Source organism: Anser anser, assembly GCF_964211835.1.
Source record: "Anser anser genome assembly, chromosome: 7".
NCBI classification, from domain to species: Eukaryota; Metazoa; Chordata; class Aves; order Anseriformes; family Anatidae; genus Anser; species Anser anser.
The window spans coordinates 32,693,337-32,710,941 of record NC_139727.1 but is presented as its reverse complement, the minus strand read 5'-3'; the positions used below and the strand labels follow the sequence as shown (position 1 = coordinate 32,710,941).

The following is a 17,605-nucleotide window of genomic DNA, read 5'->3' as shown; positions in this document are numbered from 1 at the left end:
GGGAACGGTGACGAAACTGCGGCCGTTGGTGTGGAAAGCCTCGGTGCCCGGGGCCGCTGAGGGCAATGGCGCCGCCCGGGGCTCCCGGGGGCTGCAGAGCGTGAGGGAAGCGATCGTCAAATCCTCTGGGGGTTAGGGGCCACCATGCTTCTGTCCCCTCGCGGGCTGCTGCTGGGTTTGGGGCCCTGTGGTGGTTTGTTAAGATGGAATGGGAGTGCTTCGCTGCCGGGCGGAGGGGAGAGAGGATGTGTTAGCAGAAAGCAGGCTGGGTTTATGAGGTGTTTCTGGGGGGAAAGGAGAGCGGTCCGTACGCTGCCATGTCTGAGGAGGACTTGTTGGAAGAGGACATTTGGGAGTATAAGTCCGTCAGGAAGCAAAAGCAGCAGAGCGCTTCGGAGAGTCCCTCCGCTCCTCTGCAGAAAGTAACCGACGGCAAACGCAGGCCGAAAAGAAAGGGAAATGGAAGTAAAAGGAAAAAGGTGGGGAAAAATGGTACTCTTCAGAAAAGTGAGCCGAGATCGAGGCCAAATGAGGATCCAGAGCCGAGTAAAGATGACAGCAGCGTGCACTCCCAGGAAAGCGCGGGCAGCCAGGCAGAGCACGGCTCACAAAGTGCGAGGCCGGTTCACGACGGGCACTGTCCGAGCTGTCAGATGCCCTTCTCCTTGCTGCTAGTCCAGACACCTCGGTGGCACGTTGCCGAATGTCTGGATACTCCAGGATCCACTGAAAAAGGTATGAGTAGGGTAAGGAAAAAGTCTTCGGGAAACAACGTTAAACACATAATCCTGCTGTTAGCTTTGGTTTTCATACTTGGTTTGAAACGTGAAATGGTAGTTGGTATGATTTTTAGGAAGTTGTTACTGATCATTTATTGACATTTTTGTATCAAATTTTCAGTTCTTTATGAAGAACGTGGAAATCTGATATGGAAATCTTAGAATCTAATCTCAAAACTTTGTGGAGCATTGATAAAGATTCATGATTGTTTAGCAAACCCCACTTTCACTGGTTTGAAGAAATCAAAGGTGTACGTTTACCAGTCTAAAATAATGGAATTTGTTTCAATCATTCAGTCAGTGTTCGCCAAAAGCCTCCTTCTGTTAAGACTTTACTACTTTTAACACAGAATTTCTTGAAGTATAAACGTCATTATCCTATACCCATGTTGATGTGTGATTTGTTCAGTTCTCTGAGGACAGCTGTAATCAGAGATCAGTCCATTAAGTTAATTTGCTTGAAACGTTAGCTGCTGGTCAAGTATGCTTTGGAATTTTTATCCAGAATTATACACGAACATTCTTGTATCATAAGATAACACTGTTTGGTTTTCAGTTCTGCACAAGAGGAATAGAAATGGAATCATTCCCATGACTAGTTTCATGTGAGGAAATACCATGTTTATAAATATCTGCAACTTATCTTTTCATATCATTTTTACTTTTCTTGAAGTTTCTTAAGAACAATGAAATCTGAGCCCTTATTCCTGATGTTGGCAGTGGTTTTGACTTGAGGCAGACGTGTTAACACTGGATTTCCATCTCTTCCTCCCATAATTAACAGCTAAAAAATACTGACTGATTTGCATCTGTCTTTAAATTCTCAAAAGTTAGGCTAACAAACTCAAAAATGGTTATGGAACAGCCACAGGTCTTTTGCTGGCAAATAGATCCTGAATACTTTTTGGACGTAGTAAGTACATGACAATTTTAAAATTTAACGTGTAACCTAGCAGACAATTTTAAATGCAGTTTCAGGTTGATTCAGAACCTCGGCTTAGTTTGTTTTGAAACATGTCTTGACCTTTTCTGGTGCTGTTGCTCTGAGATCATTGCTTGTGCATGACACAACTCGAAACTAGAATCCATGTAACTACGTTAGCACAGTACTGAAAGAGGGTGCCGTGCCCTTCTTGTTAGAAGGGTGAATGAATTCAGGCTTAATGCTGTGTTAGTATCAGCCTTTCGGTTTTAGGTTGGAAACATTCTTGTTCTGGCGTTCTCTCTGGAAAGAGATCTGGCAGCTTGAAAATTACTTTTTACTTGTGCCTTCTCTCCTCCAATAGCTGCATTTATAAGAAACAATTTTTAAGTTGTATGCCATATGTGTTTTTTATTTTAATGCTTATGCCAATTATATGTGCAAACTTATTAACAGAACTTCTCTTCTGACCTGTTTTCATAGAGTGTCCTGATGGCTTACTGTGCACTTCTACCATTCCATCTCACTACAAGCGCTATAGTCATTTCCTACTTGCAGCAAGCAGGGCGGGGGAATATCTGGTAAACTCTTCGGCAGACACTTTGGAGAGGAAGTCCACATGCTCTGCTGCTGCAAAGTCAGGTTGTTTCCCAAGTCATTCAGAAGAAATTTCACAGAATGAGAAACCATCTAATAATGTAAAAAATATCCCAAAATATGAGTGTGCACCGATGGTACAGAGCTCACCACAAAAGAAGTCTCTAAATATAACCAGTGAAAGTACTTCCTCTTTTGCACATGCTCAAAACCCTCAACAAACGTTTCAGCTCACACAAACCACAGATAATAGTTGTAAATTTGAATTTTATGACTTTGCGTCCTCTCAGGAAAGTGTAACAGGAGAGGATCTGAGTAGTCAAAAAGATACAAATCAGCCAAGTCTACTACAGTCAAAAGTGGACTTCAGTGACTGTGAAATTTCTTACTCTCCACTGAGTACTTGTGAGGAAAGCGAAGATGAAACTGAAGAAGAGGAGAAAAAAGTAAAAATATCACAAAATAAATTATTCGAAGTCCAGAACTTTGAAGATACAGAATCTGATTCTGTGGAGGTCAAAAAATGTGATGGACTTTTTTTACAGCAGAAGCCTCAGTATAAGCGTATTGAACAGGGAAATTTTATGTTAAAAAACCAACACTGTGAGGGAGTAAATACGTGGAACTGTCAGCATTATAGCCTAAGAACTGCTTCTCAGAGTCACATGAGCAGCAACTTCTGTAATTCAGCATGTGTAGGTAATCAGCATCAGCAAGAGACACTAGTGACAGACTCCTCTTTTCCTTTTAGTTGTGATGTACTTAAGGAGGAGGTTCAACAGCCAGCATTGATTTCCTTGGCTGCTGATGCAGGTAACATAGAGCTGAAAGGTAGCGGTGCTTGTGCTTTGGATCCTGTGTACGTGGGTCTTACGGATATGCCACTGGTGTCCGTCAGAAAAGGTGCTGGCTCTCCTCTGTCACAAAAAAGTAAGGTTAGGAGGGACCCAAGTAGCGTTTTAACCAATCCAGATAAAATGGCTGCTGGTGTAATTGAAAAAGGTGCTCGCCAAGAAAGCTTGCAGTCGGTAGTGAAGAAAGAAGAAAACCTTAACGCAGCTGGTGTATGCTTTCCCAGCCCTGTCTCTAAAACAGCGTCATCTCATTCTTTAGCAAGTGTGAATGCCAAATCCAATTCTGCCAGAGAACTCAAACAAATGGACATTGGTGTTTTCTTTGGGTTAAAACCCAAAGTAAAAGAGGAAAGTAAGGAAGAGATGTGTTTGAGTGAGGAAAAGCAGACACCAAGTTCAGTAACTCCCAATGGAAAGAGGCCCAGACAGAAAAAAAGGAAAGCTGAAGGATCTGTGGAGGATGTAGAAGGAGCTGAAGAAAGTTCAAATAAAAATGGAGAGCTGGCAGATGTAACTTCTGGTGGCCAACGAAAGTGGAGAAAAAAATTTAGAGAATTACCTGCTACAGGTGAAGGAACAAGAAAAAAACAGTGCCCCTTCTACAAGAAAATACCAGGTGAGAGATAATTATTTCTTTTTGTAGTGATTAACTAATTTGGGTTGGTGTGTTGTATTTTTCCCTAATGTAAGCCTTCAGCATATTCACTCTCCGTAGTCATTTAGACTGCAGTCTGTAACAACTTTTCCTTCTTCCATCCCAGTCAGTGAAGTCTTGTTTAGGTGCAGATAACCAGAAGAAAGTGATTGTAGAACTAGAGTCAGCAATGGCCTCATCAATAAAGCACACTGACACAGCCATCTCAGGAAAGTGATTTCAAGGACAGTCTTTTGCATGTGTTTGACAGAATAAGAAGCATGAGGAGTATTTAAAGACTGATTTACATTCTTATTTTTTTGGATATATCCCTTGTTAATATGCACTTCTCTTAATTACCAAATTTAATCTTCTATGTTGTTTCATTTGCCAGTGAAAATAGGGCAGTCAATAACAATTATTTCCTTACAGTAAGTAAAAAAAAAATATATATATTTTGTATACGAAGCTCACAAATAGTAGAAATACGAAGCGCTACAACTATGTAAGCAAAGAAATTAAAACCAAGCAGAAGAATTTAGCTCAGAAAAACAGACAGGAATCCTTCAGTCTTCTCAATCTAAATACAGAATAATACACCAGGAACTTTAAAAAACAAACAAACAACAAAAAAAAAACTTCATATCCTCACAGGTCTGTTTACCACCAAAGGATTTAGTCTTAGTAAGATATCTGAGGAAGCCAAATAGAAATACAACAGTGATTCCGAGTGCCAAGCTGCTGCTTGTAGATTGACCTACAAGTCTCTGTGAGGTTACACCAGTCTCTTGGGTTCCATGGGCTGAGAGCATTTCCCATATGTAATAAATGTGAGGAGCAGAGTTCTGTGCCTACAATGAAATTCTAAAGTTGCTTTGCTATTATCTATATTATTTTTTGTTCTCAATATTATTACTAGACTTGAAGGGTATTTTTGTTTTTTCTTTTCTTTTCTTTTGGTTTCCGTTAGCAGACCACTCTATTTTTTTGGAGTTGCAAACACTTGAAGTTCGATCCTCCAGTGAGTAGAACTATTTCTAGTTCTACTGCAAGATCTGGGAAATTTGCTTAACAATGAAAAATATTTGAGTGCCACCAAACACACTAGTTCTATGCAGTATTTGGTGGTTTTACAAAAGTATAACCGAATGTGAAAGGACCATCTGTCGTACATTTACACTTAAAAAGAAAAAAAAAAAAAGGTTTGCAGAGAAGAGAGCTGTCTTTATACAAACAGCACCTCACTGAAAACGTGGAATAGCAGTAAGTCGGTCAAGTTTCATCTCAACAAATTTTTTTGAAGACCCCGGATCACTTATTTGGTAACTATATGGTAGCATGTTTTAGGAGGAATATTAACCATAGAGTAATTGAAAAATTACAGTTTGATCACAAAATGCATTTTTTTAAGCTGTCACTGTCCATTTTATCTTGTGTTAAGATTCTGGTTTTAGATTTTAATCCAGAGAAACTTTCAGAAATACCAGCTGAATGCAGATAGATATTTTCTATTTGCTTAACCAGTTGTCATCTGTGTAGGATGGCAGCTGAACAACAGATACGTGGAAGGCCTTTGAACATATTTGCACTTGGATGCTTTGCGAAATCTTTGTTTTAATGAGAGAAAATCTTTTTTGTGACTGTTGACTCATATGCAAAACATGTTCATCCTTAAATCATCCCTAAAACTTTATAGAGTGTAACTGTTCTCCCTTTTCAATTTGGAATAAATAAAAAAAATAATAATAATGAAAAAAAAACCTTAGAAACTTGTTCTGAACTGTGCATGTTTACTGACGAGGTTCTTTTGCCTTTTTGCTGTAGGAACTGGTTTTACAGTTGATGCTTTCCAGTATGGAGAAATTGAAGGCTGCACAGCCTATTTCCTCACTCATTTTCACTCTGATCACTATTGTGGGTTGACAAAAAACTTCATGTTTCCAATCTACTGTAACAAGGTAAGGGCTTTCAAGGTTAGTGGATATTATCCAACTATTTGCAGCTATAATCACTTCTACAGTGGTGAAAATAAATAGAGGACCAGAAGTTCCATTGTTGGGACAGTTAGGCACGGTGGATATTTATAGGGGAATGTGGGATCCTCCTGTGAGAAAGCTTCGGGGTGACCTCATTGCAGCTTTCCAATGCTTAAAGGGGGCTTTTAAAAAAGATGGAGAGTGACTTTTTTTTTCAGTCAGATAATGACAGGACAAGGGGGAATGGTTTTAAACTAAAAAAGGGGAGATATAAGTTAGAGGTTAGGAGCAAATGCTTTGCTCGGAGAGAGGTGAGGCACTGGCACAGGCTGTCCAGAGAAGTTGTGCATGCCCCGTCCCTGGAGGTGTTTAAGGCCAGGTTGGATGGGGCCTTGACCAACCTGATCTAGTGGGTGGCATCCCTGTCCATGCCAGGGAGGTTGGGACTAGGTCATCTTTAAGGTCCCTTCCAACCCAAACCATTTTGTGATTCTTGACTAGTCAATCTGTAACAGATGTTCGATGTGTTGTTCCTCCGTGTTGGCCTCCTCTTGGATTCCAACCCATAACCTGCTGACAGGCTTTCAAAAGTTTGTTGTTTGTTTTTTTTTTTTTTTTTTTAAGACAGCTTTTCTTTAGTTTGCTTTTTGAGCGCTGAAATGCTACTGAAAGGCTTGATTATACACAGGATCTCATAGTTTCTCTCAAAGTCAGAATGTCTGGCTTTGAGAACCTTTGTTTCTAAAATAAATAAAGGCTTTTTTTAGATTCTGTTCCTATTCCATATTAAATCCTTTTCTTGTTACAGATAACTGGCAATCTGGTGAAGAGCAAACTTCGAGTCAAAGAGCAGTACGTCCATGTGCTGCCGATGGACACGGAATGTGTCGTGAATGGGATCAAAGTGGTGTTGCTCGATGCCAATCAGTATGTATCACTGCACTGGTTGTATAGAATATTAAGGATAGCTGTACAGAGGCAGTTTTTATTTCTGTAGTTCTTAGGTGTTAGTGGATCTGAAAAAACAAGGGTAGAAATTCTTCAGATACCTGACGTGACTTAGTAACGTGCATTTTCACTTCACAAGCAAACTAGGCGTGTAGAAACCTAAATTTATAGCAAGTAGTTAGCTTTTGAAAAAGGTGAGTTGTTTTTGAAAATCAAACTTAGACTTTTTTGATAACTCTACCTTATTTTTATTTTTGCTTGTAATGAGTCCATTAGTGTTAACCACACATAGCTCCTTAATTTTTACACTTTTGAGAGCTTAGGTGATTTTCTAGTGGTCTGGACACTTCAGTTTTTATTATCTAGCTGGGAACATCCTAGAACTGGTTATCAGATCTGTTAGGTTTCAGCTGAAGATAGTGAGATAGCTTCAACTAAAGATAGTGAGATCTTCAGCTAAAGAAAAATGTGGTCCTTTGGATCCTGAGAGAAACAAAACCTAGCCAACATTTTTAAATTTGAACAATAAAGAAAACCCTGTTGAAATCTGGAGGGGAAAAAAAAAATATCTACTGGATTTAGTGATAAAGGGTGAGATCTTTGCCCAGCATTACACTGTCAGTGTGTGGTAATGCTGGATTTAGGGTTCAGTAGCTGCTGGATTCTAGCCCCGTGCTCTTGCCATTCTCTCTCTTGGTACCTTATTTGGCTATGGGCTCGAAGAGAAGTCCTTTTCCTAAACTATATATTGACACACAGCACTGTGTCACAGCTGGTTTGAATATTACTTATCTTAGGATTTGTTTATAGTTGGAGAGATAAGATTCCATGAAGTCCTTTGAGAACCCTTTCTGGGAATGAAGGAAGCCTTGTTTCTTATGTAATTTGGACGCTTTTCATTCTTCCTGTTTGCCTCCTTGATCCCCTGCCTTCAATTTAAAAGGCATGTAAACCTTAGGTACGAAGTTCAGCGTCTTGGAGAGTTTACCAATTCTGTCATTTTAGCTCTGATTCATGCCAGTTTTCCTGGTTTCTGAGATTTCATTTACCCTTTACAGATGATTCATGTCCAAAATAGTCCCAGTCTGGTTTTCCAGTCTGCACTTGCCCTTCAGACAGCTTTGGTGAGGAACTGCAGAAGGCGCAGTGGATGCATTGTGGCCAGCACAAGAGTTGTATTTATAACCACTGAATTCTGGATGTTGGATGATGTTTAAAACCTGCAAATAGAGTTTAAAAAGAAATGCTTCAGTAAGTCCTCCAGGAATGAAGATACATCTGAAATAATACAATAACGTTTCTCCCAAATAAGAATGCTGCTGCTTTTTGGTGTGCTGTTTCTTCTTTAAATCAAGTCTAACAGAATCTCAGAGATTGCAACTGAGGCAGCATCTTTGTAGTACCTAGAAGAAAGAACATCCCAAAAAGGAAATAATGCTTGATTACATTGTTGTTGGTGATTTTTCTTCTTTCCATCTCAGCTGAGAACTCAAGGCTACCTTGAAGCAATAAGGATAGCTTTAGAATTCCTTTATAAAACAAGAATTTCTAGCTAACTTAGACAGCGTAGTAGCTGTGATTTTAAAATGCTGTTCTGCATCCTTTCATGCCACTGGAGAGTGGTTTATCTCTTGTCTTAAGGCACTACACCTGTATAGAAACTAACATCATTTGTGTGGGGTTTTCTTGTTTTTTGTTTTTCCTTTCCAGTTGTCCAGGTGCAACAATGATCCTTTTTCGTCTGCCCAGTGGAACTGCTATCCTGCACACAGGAGACTTCAGGGCCAATCCTTCTATGGAGCGCTACCCTGCTTTGATTAGTCAAAAAGTCCACACCCTTTACCTTGATACCACGTAAGCTGCATTTAACGTATATTTTTTCAATGTAATGTTCCTCTTTTCAGTTTAGTAAGACTTTGGGTGAACCACATAAATATGAGTATAAATGACCTTACCGTTTTAACACTTGTTAGCTACTGTTATATAAAATCAGGTATTTTTTGAAAGTCCTTATATGTCTACCTTGTTCATCTCTTATGCTGTTACATGAGAGATTAAAAGTGGGTGTTGGAAAAAATAGTGAAGTATTTGTTGAGATGACCATCTTATTTATACGTGGTATTAAGTTCTGGGTTGCAAAATTTGTACATTAAGTGTTCAACTCTAAAACTGGAGGATCGTGGAACGTCGCTTTTATGAGTATTCAGCTATATTGTGAAAGGGTTGGGGGGGAAGAGAGAATTCAGAGAGTGATAGAATGCCAAATGGTTGTCACTTATCCAGGTTTTCATTAGACCTTTCTGTGACTCATGTATATAAAATTGTTTTTCTGTGTATGATGACTAATGCCCAGCTGCAGTCTTTCATTTCTCTTCCATATGTTTCTGCGAATGAATAATGCTTTATGTTATGGTTTGTGTGCATGAGGAAAAATAGACATAAGGATGTAATTAGTACATGCTACAAATATCTAGCTTGAAAGAGCACTTGGTATTTATAGAGGAAAAAAGCTACAGAATTGAGTGTCAGTGTCAGACAAGTGAATGGTTGTAGGGTTGTAGAGAGAAGACTGATGTACTCAGTGTAAATTTTATTCCAACAGTTTCATCTGAGCACTTCAGTGGTTTCTAATAAATAGATTTTAAGTAGACTGAAGTTATATTTCAGAATAGCATCTTTGTCATTACTTTGTGAAAGTGTACGTGCAATTTGGAGGTCCTTCTTGGTAAATTCAGATGTCTTCTATCTGGTGTAATGAACTGGTGTATCATGTTTCCATGCCCCAGATACTGTAGTCCTGAATACACTTTTCCTTCTCAACAAGAAGTTATCCAGTTTGCTGTCAATACTGCCTTTGAGACAGTGACCTTAAACCCGCGTACTCTAGTTGTCTGTGGCACCTATTCCATTGGAAAAGAAAAAGTGTTTTTAGGTATGTAAAAAAAACAAAACTGTAATTCATCAAATAACTAAATAAATGTCTAAATCAGTGTTAATGGCCTTTTAAGATATAAATGGTCCCTTAGTCTTAGTGGTCAGATATTGCATTAAGAAGTTAAGCACATTTAATAATCGTACTGTTAGTACTTTATTTTTCTAATCAGTAAGTTTAAACTTTCTGATAGAAATATTTTTCTGACATTTTTACAACCACCACCCCCCACACACATACGCAGAAGGCAAATTTGGATACCAAATGAATGGACCTGTTTGTTTGATTGTGGCGAGAAAAGGGCTAAAGACAATTTAAAAGCATAAATGTCATTTTAAGTTTTAATTATCTCATTTTGTCAAGAGAGCAGGGGGATGTAGTTATTCTTCAACTTCTATATTGCTAATGGTTTTTCCTTCCAGGCTTATATTATGTATTTTTGTGAATATGTATAGTAATCAGTTTTAATGAAATCTGTTTTACCACAGCATTCCCCAAACCAAAACACATCTTTTCTGTCTTAATGAAAATCTTGTATGCTATGCTTCACTCAGTTACAGTGTTAGAAAACAAATTGATTGCCCAGATGTATACCCCGGAGCAGGCAGCTGTGTACCATTTGTGATTTGAGTATATTTGAAGTCATCAATACAAGAATTTCACACTGAAATTTAGTTTATTTACATTGTTTGTAGCATATCCCAAAAACTAAGCTTTTCTGGCTTGTTTGAAATAAATAACAATTCACCCAGTAACATTTTACCAAAGAAATACGACTTAGAACTTATCAAAGTGCTTCTATTCTCCTTCTCTTTCCAGTTGTCATACTAAATTTTGGTACTAAAAAATATGTTTGTTTTTAACAGCCATTAATTTCTCTTCTTAATTTTAGGATATGAAATACTGTTCATCCTGTTGAATATGGATTTTTTTTTTCAATATTAAAAATAATTGTAGAATCACAGAGTATCCCAAGTTGGAAGGGACCCACAAGGATCATCAGCTCCTACTCCTGGGTCTGCATGACACCACCCAGAAAATCAGACCCTGTGTCCAGTGCAGTAACTAGGAATGTCTCTAAAACAAGTAACAAAATAGCTCTTACTTTATATTTTTTTCCTGTGTGTTCAGTTGTTTATTTATTTTTTTTCCAATTAATCCTAAAGCAATTGCTGAAGTTCTGGGCTCGAAAGCAAGCATGTCCCGTGATAAATACAAAACACTGCAGTGCTTGGAGTCAGCAGCTGTTAATTCCCTCATCAGTGTGGACTGGGCTGGTACTTTGCTTCACATTCTTCCCATGATGCAAATTACTTTTAAGGTAAGTTCTGAAAATACACTGTTAGTTAACTTGCTAGCTAATCTTACTGTTGGTTCCTCCCAGCCAGTGTTTGGTGCTTTTTACCCTCTTGTCAGATCATATTTATTTAGTAGAGTTTTGACATACTGCAATACACTGAAAATGAAATGCAATTAAGCATTAATAAATGTCTCCAAACGTGATGCACGGAAAGTGTAACTTCAGTACAGTGCTTGTACAAGATAAAGTAAGGTTTGTTCAAAGGCTTGCTCTTTGCAGGCCTTTTTGAAGTAGGTTTATGTAATGACTCCAGGATCTATCCTATTAGCAATTAATATATTTTGACATTGAGTCCCTGCTTTGAGCCTGTCTTTTACTTTGTGTGATGTAGGAGAAGACCAGAAGGATTTTCTGGCTGAGACTTCCTCTGTTTTGAGGCAGCCTGTGAACATTTCCTAATTTCAGCCTGATGTTTGACATGAAAAAGAAATAGGGTTCTCCATGTTCATCTCTCAGGTCAATTTCCTTAGACTTACAATCATACTTTCATTTGTTAAAAGCATATTCTTTCTGCTCCTGTGCCGAAGAATGTGGATATGGATACTTGGGGATACACATGAGAATACAGATACTGGAAAATCAGTGAAAAGCCTTCCGTAAACAAATGCACTCAGTAAATGAATTGAAGGACACTTCATACGTACACATGCTTTAGTTTTTCCACACAGAGGAATCTTCTGTTATTTGTAGCAAAAGCAAGTAAAGCAGTTCTTGTTTAAGACATTATTTCTTCTTAGATGACTTTAAGTACACATTTCAGTCAAGAGATTTGAGAGAGCAGGATTTTCTTGTTGAGAGCTTCTGTGGGGATTCCTTAGTTAGGAAAGGTGACTAATCCCTGGGGGGAAAAGGTGTTTCTAAATAGACCACAAAACACAGAATGGCATTAAGGCAAAGCAGCAGGCTCTAGTTTAAAGGTAACCTGAAAGAGAAACAGTGGTCACTTAGGCCTCACAAACTTGGATTTATTTTTCTGCTTTAGTGCAGGCCTGCTGTGCCATCCCAAGCAAATTCTTCAGAGCAAGATGGTATTTAGCTGCAGACTCAGTCAAGGTCAGAGTTGACCTAAAAAGGAGAAAAGGAGGCTGTATGATTTGGACAGGAGGTACAGGAAAAAGAACTTAGTGTTTCAGTATTCTGAGTTGTTTTATAATCTTTTCCATGGTGAGACAGGAAATGAGTGGTGGGAATGTATATGGATTTTTTTTTTACGTGTTGTCTTAATAAACTGTGCTATATGTTAGTTTCTTCTGCAGCTTTTTGGCTTGTTACACGATTCTGCTGCTGCATCCCAGTGTGTGTGGAGTACTCACATAGTTGGACTTTTTTGGGCAGAGGGCGTGATTATACCACAAGGATGTCTTACGCAGCCTTACTTCTCAGGGTGAGGCAGTCGTATCGTGTGCAGGGGTTCATCTCTCAGAATGGGGATTCTGGACAAACCTACAGCATGCCAGAAGCGATGCCTGGAACCTGCAAAGGGCCAGGAAGGGCTAAAGGCACAGAGATTCAGTGGACAGAGATGGGAGGCCTGCTATACCAGCCGTGGTCCTCTGCACTGGGACTTTCACTTCATATGTGAAGTTGTTCAAATGTTGTCTCACCCTCTCATTACAAATTTTGTGTCCATGTGAAGAAGGCATCCGAGTGGTCTTCCAGAGGCTAAGCTTCTAATGAGGCCAGTAGCTAGGTGTGAATGCCCTGCTGAAATGTAGTATCAGTAAGCTGTGAGAATGTTAAGTGCTTAAAGAGGAGTTCCCATTGCCATTTATCTTATTTCTGCTCCAGTAGCATCAGTAAACAAGAACTCAGAAAATAGTATTTCAAGAATTACCTGATCAAGTACTGTTGACTTTAGCAACACTAGATAACAGCCTGTCGTGGTGATTGGAGGAGCTTGATTTAGCAGTAAAATGTGTTTTCCATTTTAAAAGGATGAAGGTTTAGAATAGTGTTGGCCAAAGAAATAAAAGAAGAGATTGGAATGTGTATTTAAAGTGAGCTTGTTATGAGCAAACACTGTAGCCATTTGTTTTGTGGAAAGAGGCTGTCTTTTCTACAGTGCATGTATGTTTCTCTTGAAACAAAAACAACATTTTATAAGTTAAAAGTTGGGGCTTCTGCCACTTGAATATGCAGTGGAAGATTTCCAGAGAACTGGGGTCTTCAGGTCCGTGCACCTCCTTCACGGTGCTTAGCTCCGTAACGTCATTCACTGAAAATTGAGGGGAGATGTTCAAAAGTGTCTGTGATTGAAATGCACAAATTGTTTTTGATGGGATTGAAATTGCATCCGTAGTGTGAATGTTGCACACTTGATTTATAACAAAAATTGAGAACAAATTAGCATTGGTTAATATCATAATTGTTGTATTTGAAGTACTGTATTTAGATCTCATGAAGGCAAGGGGAGGAAATACGTTTTTTGTGAAGTGTTGCCTTAAGCTCTGTCAGTTTTCTTAAATGAAGTGTGAAGAAGCAGGCTGCTGCAGTTGTATTTGTAATCTAGTGAAGATTGGACTTCTGCAGTGCATTAAGAGCCGTGGAGGCTGGCCATAATTCCTGTTGCAAGTGCAGCGTGTTGTGGTAGGGTGTTTTGTAAGTCTTTTACGTGCCCAGATAGATGGGCTCTGTACGTTGCTACTGGGCAGTGTACTGAAGGTGCTGCTAAATGCAGCAGTGTCGCAGGCAGCTTTCCACTTCTCTGTGTAATGATTTTCAAGTGTCTGGCAGGGTGGTTAGTGTTCTGTCACAGCCTCCCCATCTCCACCCCCCTCCCCTTTTTTTATTCAGCAGTCTTAATTTTTTGTGTTCCTCTTCCTGCTGCTGACATAAAGTTTATGATTTTGAGTTCTAAAATCTCCTAAGTCTTTCAAATGAAGAATATGCCTTTAAGGTTTTATACAGGACACATGAAATTGATTTTCTGCTTTTGGTTTGAAATAATACTGACTTCACTTCATCCAGGAATAAGATTGTACATTCCTTATACTTCTTTCTCATCTTCTTCCTGATCCTAGCTTAAACAACATTGAAGGCTAACTTAGCCAACTTGGAAACTATTTAAATTTCAATTTTTTTTAATTTTTTTTAAGAGTGAAGAAATGAGAGCTAGTTTCCTTCCTATCATGACTGGAGACATGATAAAGCACAGTTAGTTGTCAGAGCAATACTGTACTTGTGCACTGGCTTGCTGCAATTTTTTGGGTAGTTTACTTAATCTTTGAGTGCTTCTGGAAACAAACGGATATCGAGATGTCAGTGGTACTTTAAATTAACCAGATGATTTTGCACTGAAGCTGGCTTTTACTTTCTTTTATCAGAACTCAGCTGCAAGAGTGCTGACCTCCAGCTGAGCGAAGGAAATGAATAGCTTGGGGACAAGATATACAAGATGTAATTATGCCTCATGTGTTCGGATTTGTAATGCGTAGCTATTAATATGCACTTGTTCAGATGAAGCAGTTGAGATCCTAACGTACAAGGTGTTCTGCAGATGTAAATATTTATCATTATTAATTTGAAGGCAGGTGGTATTTAAAAGAAAAAAAGTCCTTATCAAAACATGAAAAAATAAAATTCAGTCTGAGGTGTCTCCATCATAAAATCTCCAATCTTTAGACTAAAGAGCCATTTAATGGGACTCAGTATGTGCTATATTCTTTTAACAGGGCTTGCAAGACCACTTAAATAAGTTTTCTGAGAATTTTGATCAAGTTCTGGCTTTCAAACCTACTGGATGGACCTACTCTGATTCATGCCTTTCTCTGCTGGATATCAAACCTCAGACGAGAGGAAGGATCACCATTTATGGTATAAGTGTGGTAAAGATTCAGTGCATCTGGTTGTGTGAATGATTTTCTTATTTTTTGTTCTGGAAACTCCTACTGTTCATTGTAACTAATGCTTTTTCTGATAAATTCTTGAGAAACCGAACAGATGGATCTCTCCAGGAGAACAGTAATCGAGGACACTGTAAACGTAGATTTTTATGTACATTTTGCTCATGTCCTCCTCTTGCAAACAAAGGCTTTTATATGATATTTGCAGAAACTTCAAGGATGAAATCTTGGCATTAGTGATGCCGGTGGCAGTGCAGTTCCAGAGCCAAGATTTCATTCCATACGTTGCTCCAACACTGGGGAGACTGGGGATCTTTCTCTCCCTCTTATTTCTTTTCAGTGCATGGAATTTAATCTCTTAAAAACTTTAACATTTGTTTAATTGAATGTTAGATACTGTTCATTTTGCACAGATGATTGATTTGTTAACATAATGCAAGGTAAATTTTCCAGAAATAAAATCTGGATTTTCATTTTACCTTAGCTATAAGATTTAGATCTCCAGTTTGTTGCTTTTTTTTTTTTTTAATAATTCAAGTTTTTCTGAGCTGAAATTTGCAAAAGTATTTTGGCAAGAAACTAAGTGGACTGATAGATTGCTCTGATTTGTTTTATTTCAGGAATTCCTTATAGTGAACACAGCAGTTACCTGGAAATGAAGCATTTTGTTCAATGGTTGAAGCCACAGAAAATCATCCCCACTGTAAATGTTGGTGACTGGAGAGCCAGAAGCTTGATGGAAAAGCATTTTAGAGACTGGATGACTGAGGGCAGTGGACATAAATAACTGTAAAGAATAATGTACATTTCAAAAGAGGTAGGCTGAAGGGGAAATTGAGAGTTCCTGTGAAATTGTTTAACTCCTCCTTTTTCCACGGAGCTCTGTATGGGAAGGTCTACGCTGCCAATCTCCTGAGAGAGCTGGACTGGGGCGGGGAAGAGCACCTTGTTTTCTGATGTAGCTACTAATTTATTTTCCCATAACTTTATAACTTGTTTGCAAATGTATATTGCAGTTTACTAAAATCTAACTCTTTTTTTCCCATTCTTATTTTTTCCTCAGATTATGGAGATTCCTAGATGTATGATGCTGGGAGTGAAACCACCTCCAGGTTCATCATTTTGGAAAATAATTTATTGCAATAAATGCAACAACATTATGCTTATGTCACATGCTGCTAATTCAGGCTTCAGAGAAGCTCATTCCATGAGGCAGAACTGGCTGTAGTTACACCCACAATTCAAAACTTGTAAGACGTTTACCTTATGACAGAGGATTGGCAGAGGTTTCTGCAACATACATACTTAGAAGAATGAATTTTATAAAAGATATTGCTACCTACATTCTACTCAAGATTTTCTATGTTTTTTTTTTTTTTTAAATAAAGAACCTCCGTGAAGCCTGTGTGTTCTTCTTAAGAGCAAAGTACATTTCTTTTCGGTACTGTAGTTGCTAATCTGAGAAAACTCTTTAATGCTTTCAGTGAACGTTCCATATATGTTGCTTGTGTTGCCCTTGTAGTGCAAATTCTCAATACGTGGTCAAAGCACAGAAGTGCTTCCTCTTCATGTAGTACAGAGCTTCTGGGTTTGCGGGGTTGTATGTACAGGTTTGCCACTTGAATTCTGGAAAAACAAGAAAGGCAAATAGTAGTGCTGGCAACAGAAAACTGAGTTTCCCTTTGTGTTTTCCTCCTGAATCCTGACAGATTCTTAGTGCTGCTTTTTCTGTATCTGCTTAGTATTTATTATACTGAAGTATGTAGTTGCATGCAGGCACACAAGTGTAATTTTAAGCATTAATATAAAAGAATGCCAAAGTTTCAGGACTTAAACAGAAATTTGGATCATGCGTAAAGAATCATCCTTCAACTGCCTTGAATGGCTAATCTGAAATCTTCAATGCCTTTTCTGTCAGGAAAATGCTTATTTAATGATCAGTGTAAGTATAAACAGATCCGTGTCTTTGAATGATGAGCTCTGTAATGTAATGTCACTTTTTATCTTCTCAGAGAAATAACCATGCAAGACTCTGACAGAAGAAAATTCTTACACTGATTCACAATTCTCTCAGTACATTCACTGACATATGACATTGTTAAATGGTTCTGTTTAAATTAGGCAATTAAAGGCATCTGAAGTTTTTATTCTACATAATGCATTATGCTCGCTCCCCTTATCACAAGCACTGTTCATTGCCTTGGATTCGGCGTACTCATTTCTACAGTTCCACTCCATGTTGGAGTAGGTGTGTTAAAAAATTATCTGTTAAAGTGCTTGCAACTACAGAGCCTGAATTACTGTCTCAAATGTACAAGTAGGAGCAAATTTAGGGGTACGGCTTGATGAGTGAATGCTTCTAACAGTTCAATCGTTTAGGAATTGTTTGTGGTTTTGGGCTCCTGTGTCTTTTTCTTATTTTGACTTATTGACTTATTTTGCACAAAATATGAGGTACTGGAGTAAGCACACTGAGGTCAAAATGGTAATCGCAGCTCTGACATCTTCTTGCTTCCATAATTGCATTTTCAGGAATGAATATCCCTACAGAGAAGGAGTATGTGCGTGGGCTCAGAACATGCTGGTGCGGTTACAGGTTTGCAACTCAATTAGCTAGCCTTTATGCAAATAGTAGCAGAGAACCAAAATAAACCGGCTTTCACTGCAGATGGTAGGTGTGAGACACCTGTTGCCTCACGGTGGCTCTACCTTGTGCTATCAGTTTCTACGCTGTTATCTAGAGTAAAGGGTTGTGTGGGTG

General features: G+C 38.6%; 1 protein-coding gene across 1 annotated transcript; it reads left to right on the top strand.

Moving 5' to 3' along the window:
* Nucleotides 1–46: 46 nt before the first annotated feature.
* DCLRE1A (DNA cross-link repair 1A) lies at nt 47–16,244 on the top strand. Its single transcript, XM_083844448.1, has 10 exons — nt 47–735; nt 2,185–3,768; nt 5,611–5,744; nt 6,571–6,689; nt 8,421–8,564; nt 9,497–9,642; nt 10,809–10,963; nt 14,674–14,815; nt 15,465–15,661; nt 15,908–16,244. Exons 1-9 carry the CDS (start codon nt 318–320, stop codon nt 15,629–15,631), a joined length of 3,009 nt encoding a protein of 1,002 aa, XP_083700574.1. The 5' UTR covers nt 47–317; the 3' UTR covers nt 15,632–15,661; nt 15,908–16,244.
* Nucleotides 16,245–17,605: the final 1,361 nt, after the last annotated feature.

Bases quoted from the DNA above. Each gene is read 5' to 3' on its own strand.
- DCLRE1A (XM_083844448.1), top strand. From the start codon at position 318: ATGTCTGAGGAGGACTTGTTGGAAGAGGACATTTGGGAGTATAAGTCC. The intron at 736-2,184 runs GTATGAGTAGGG...CTGTTTTCATAG, and splicing joins TCCAGGATCCACTGAAAAAG to AGTGTCCTGATGGCTTACTG. The intron at 8,565-9,496 runs GTAAGCTGCATT...TCCATGCCCCAG, and splicing joins ACCCTTTACCTTGATACCAC to ATACTGTAGTCCTGAATACA.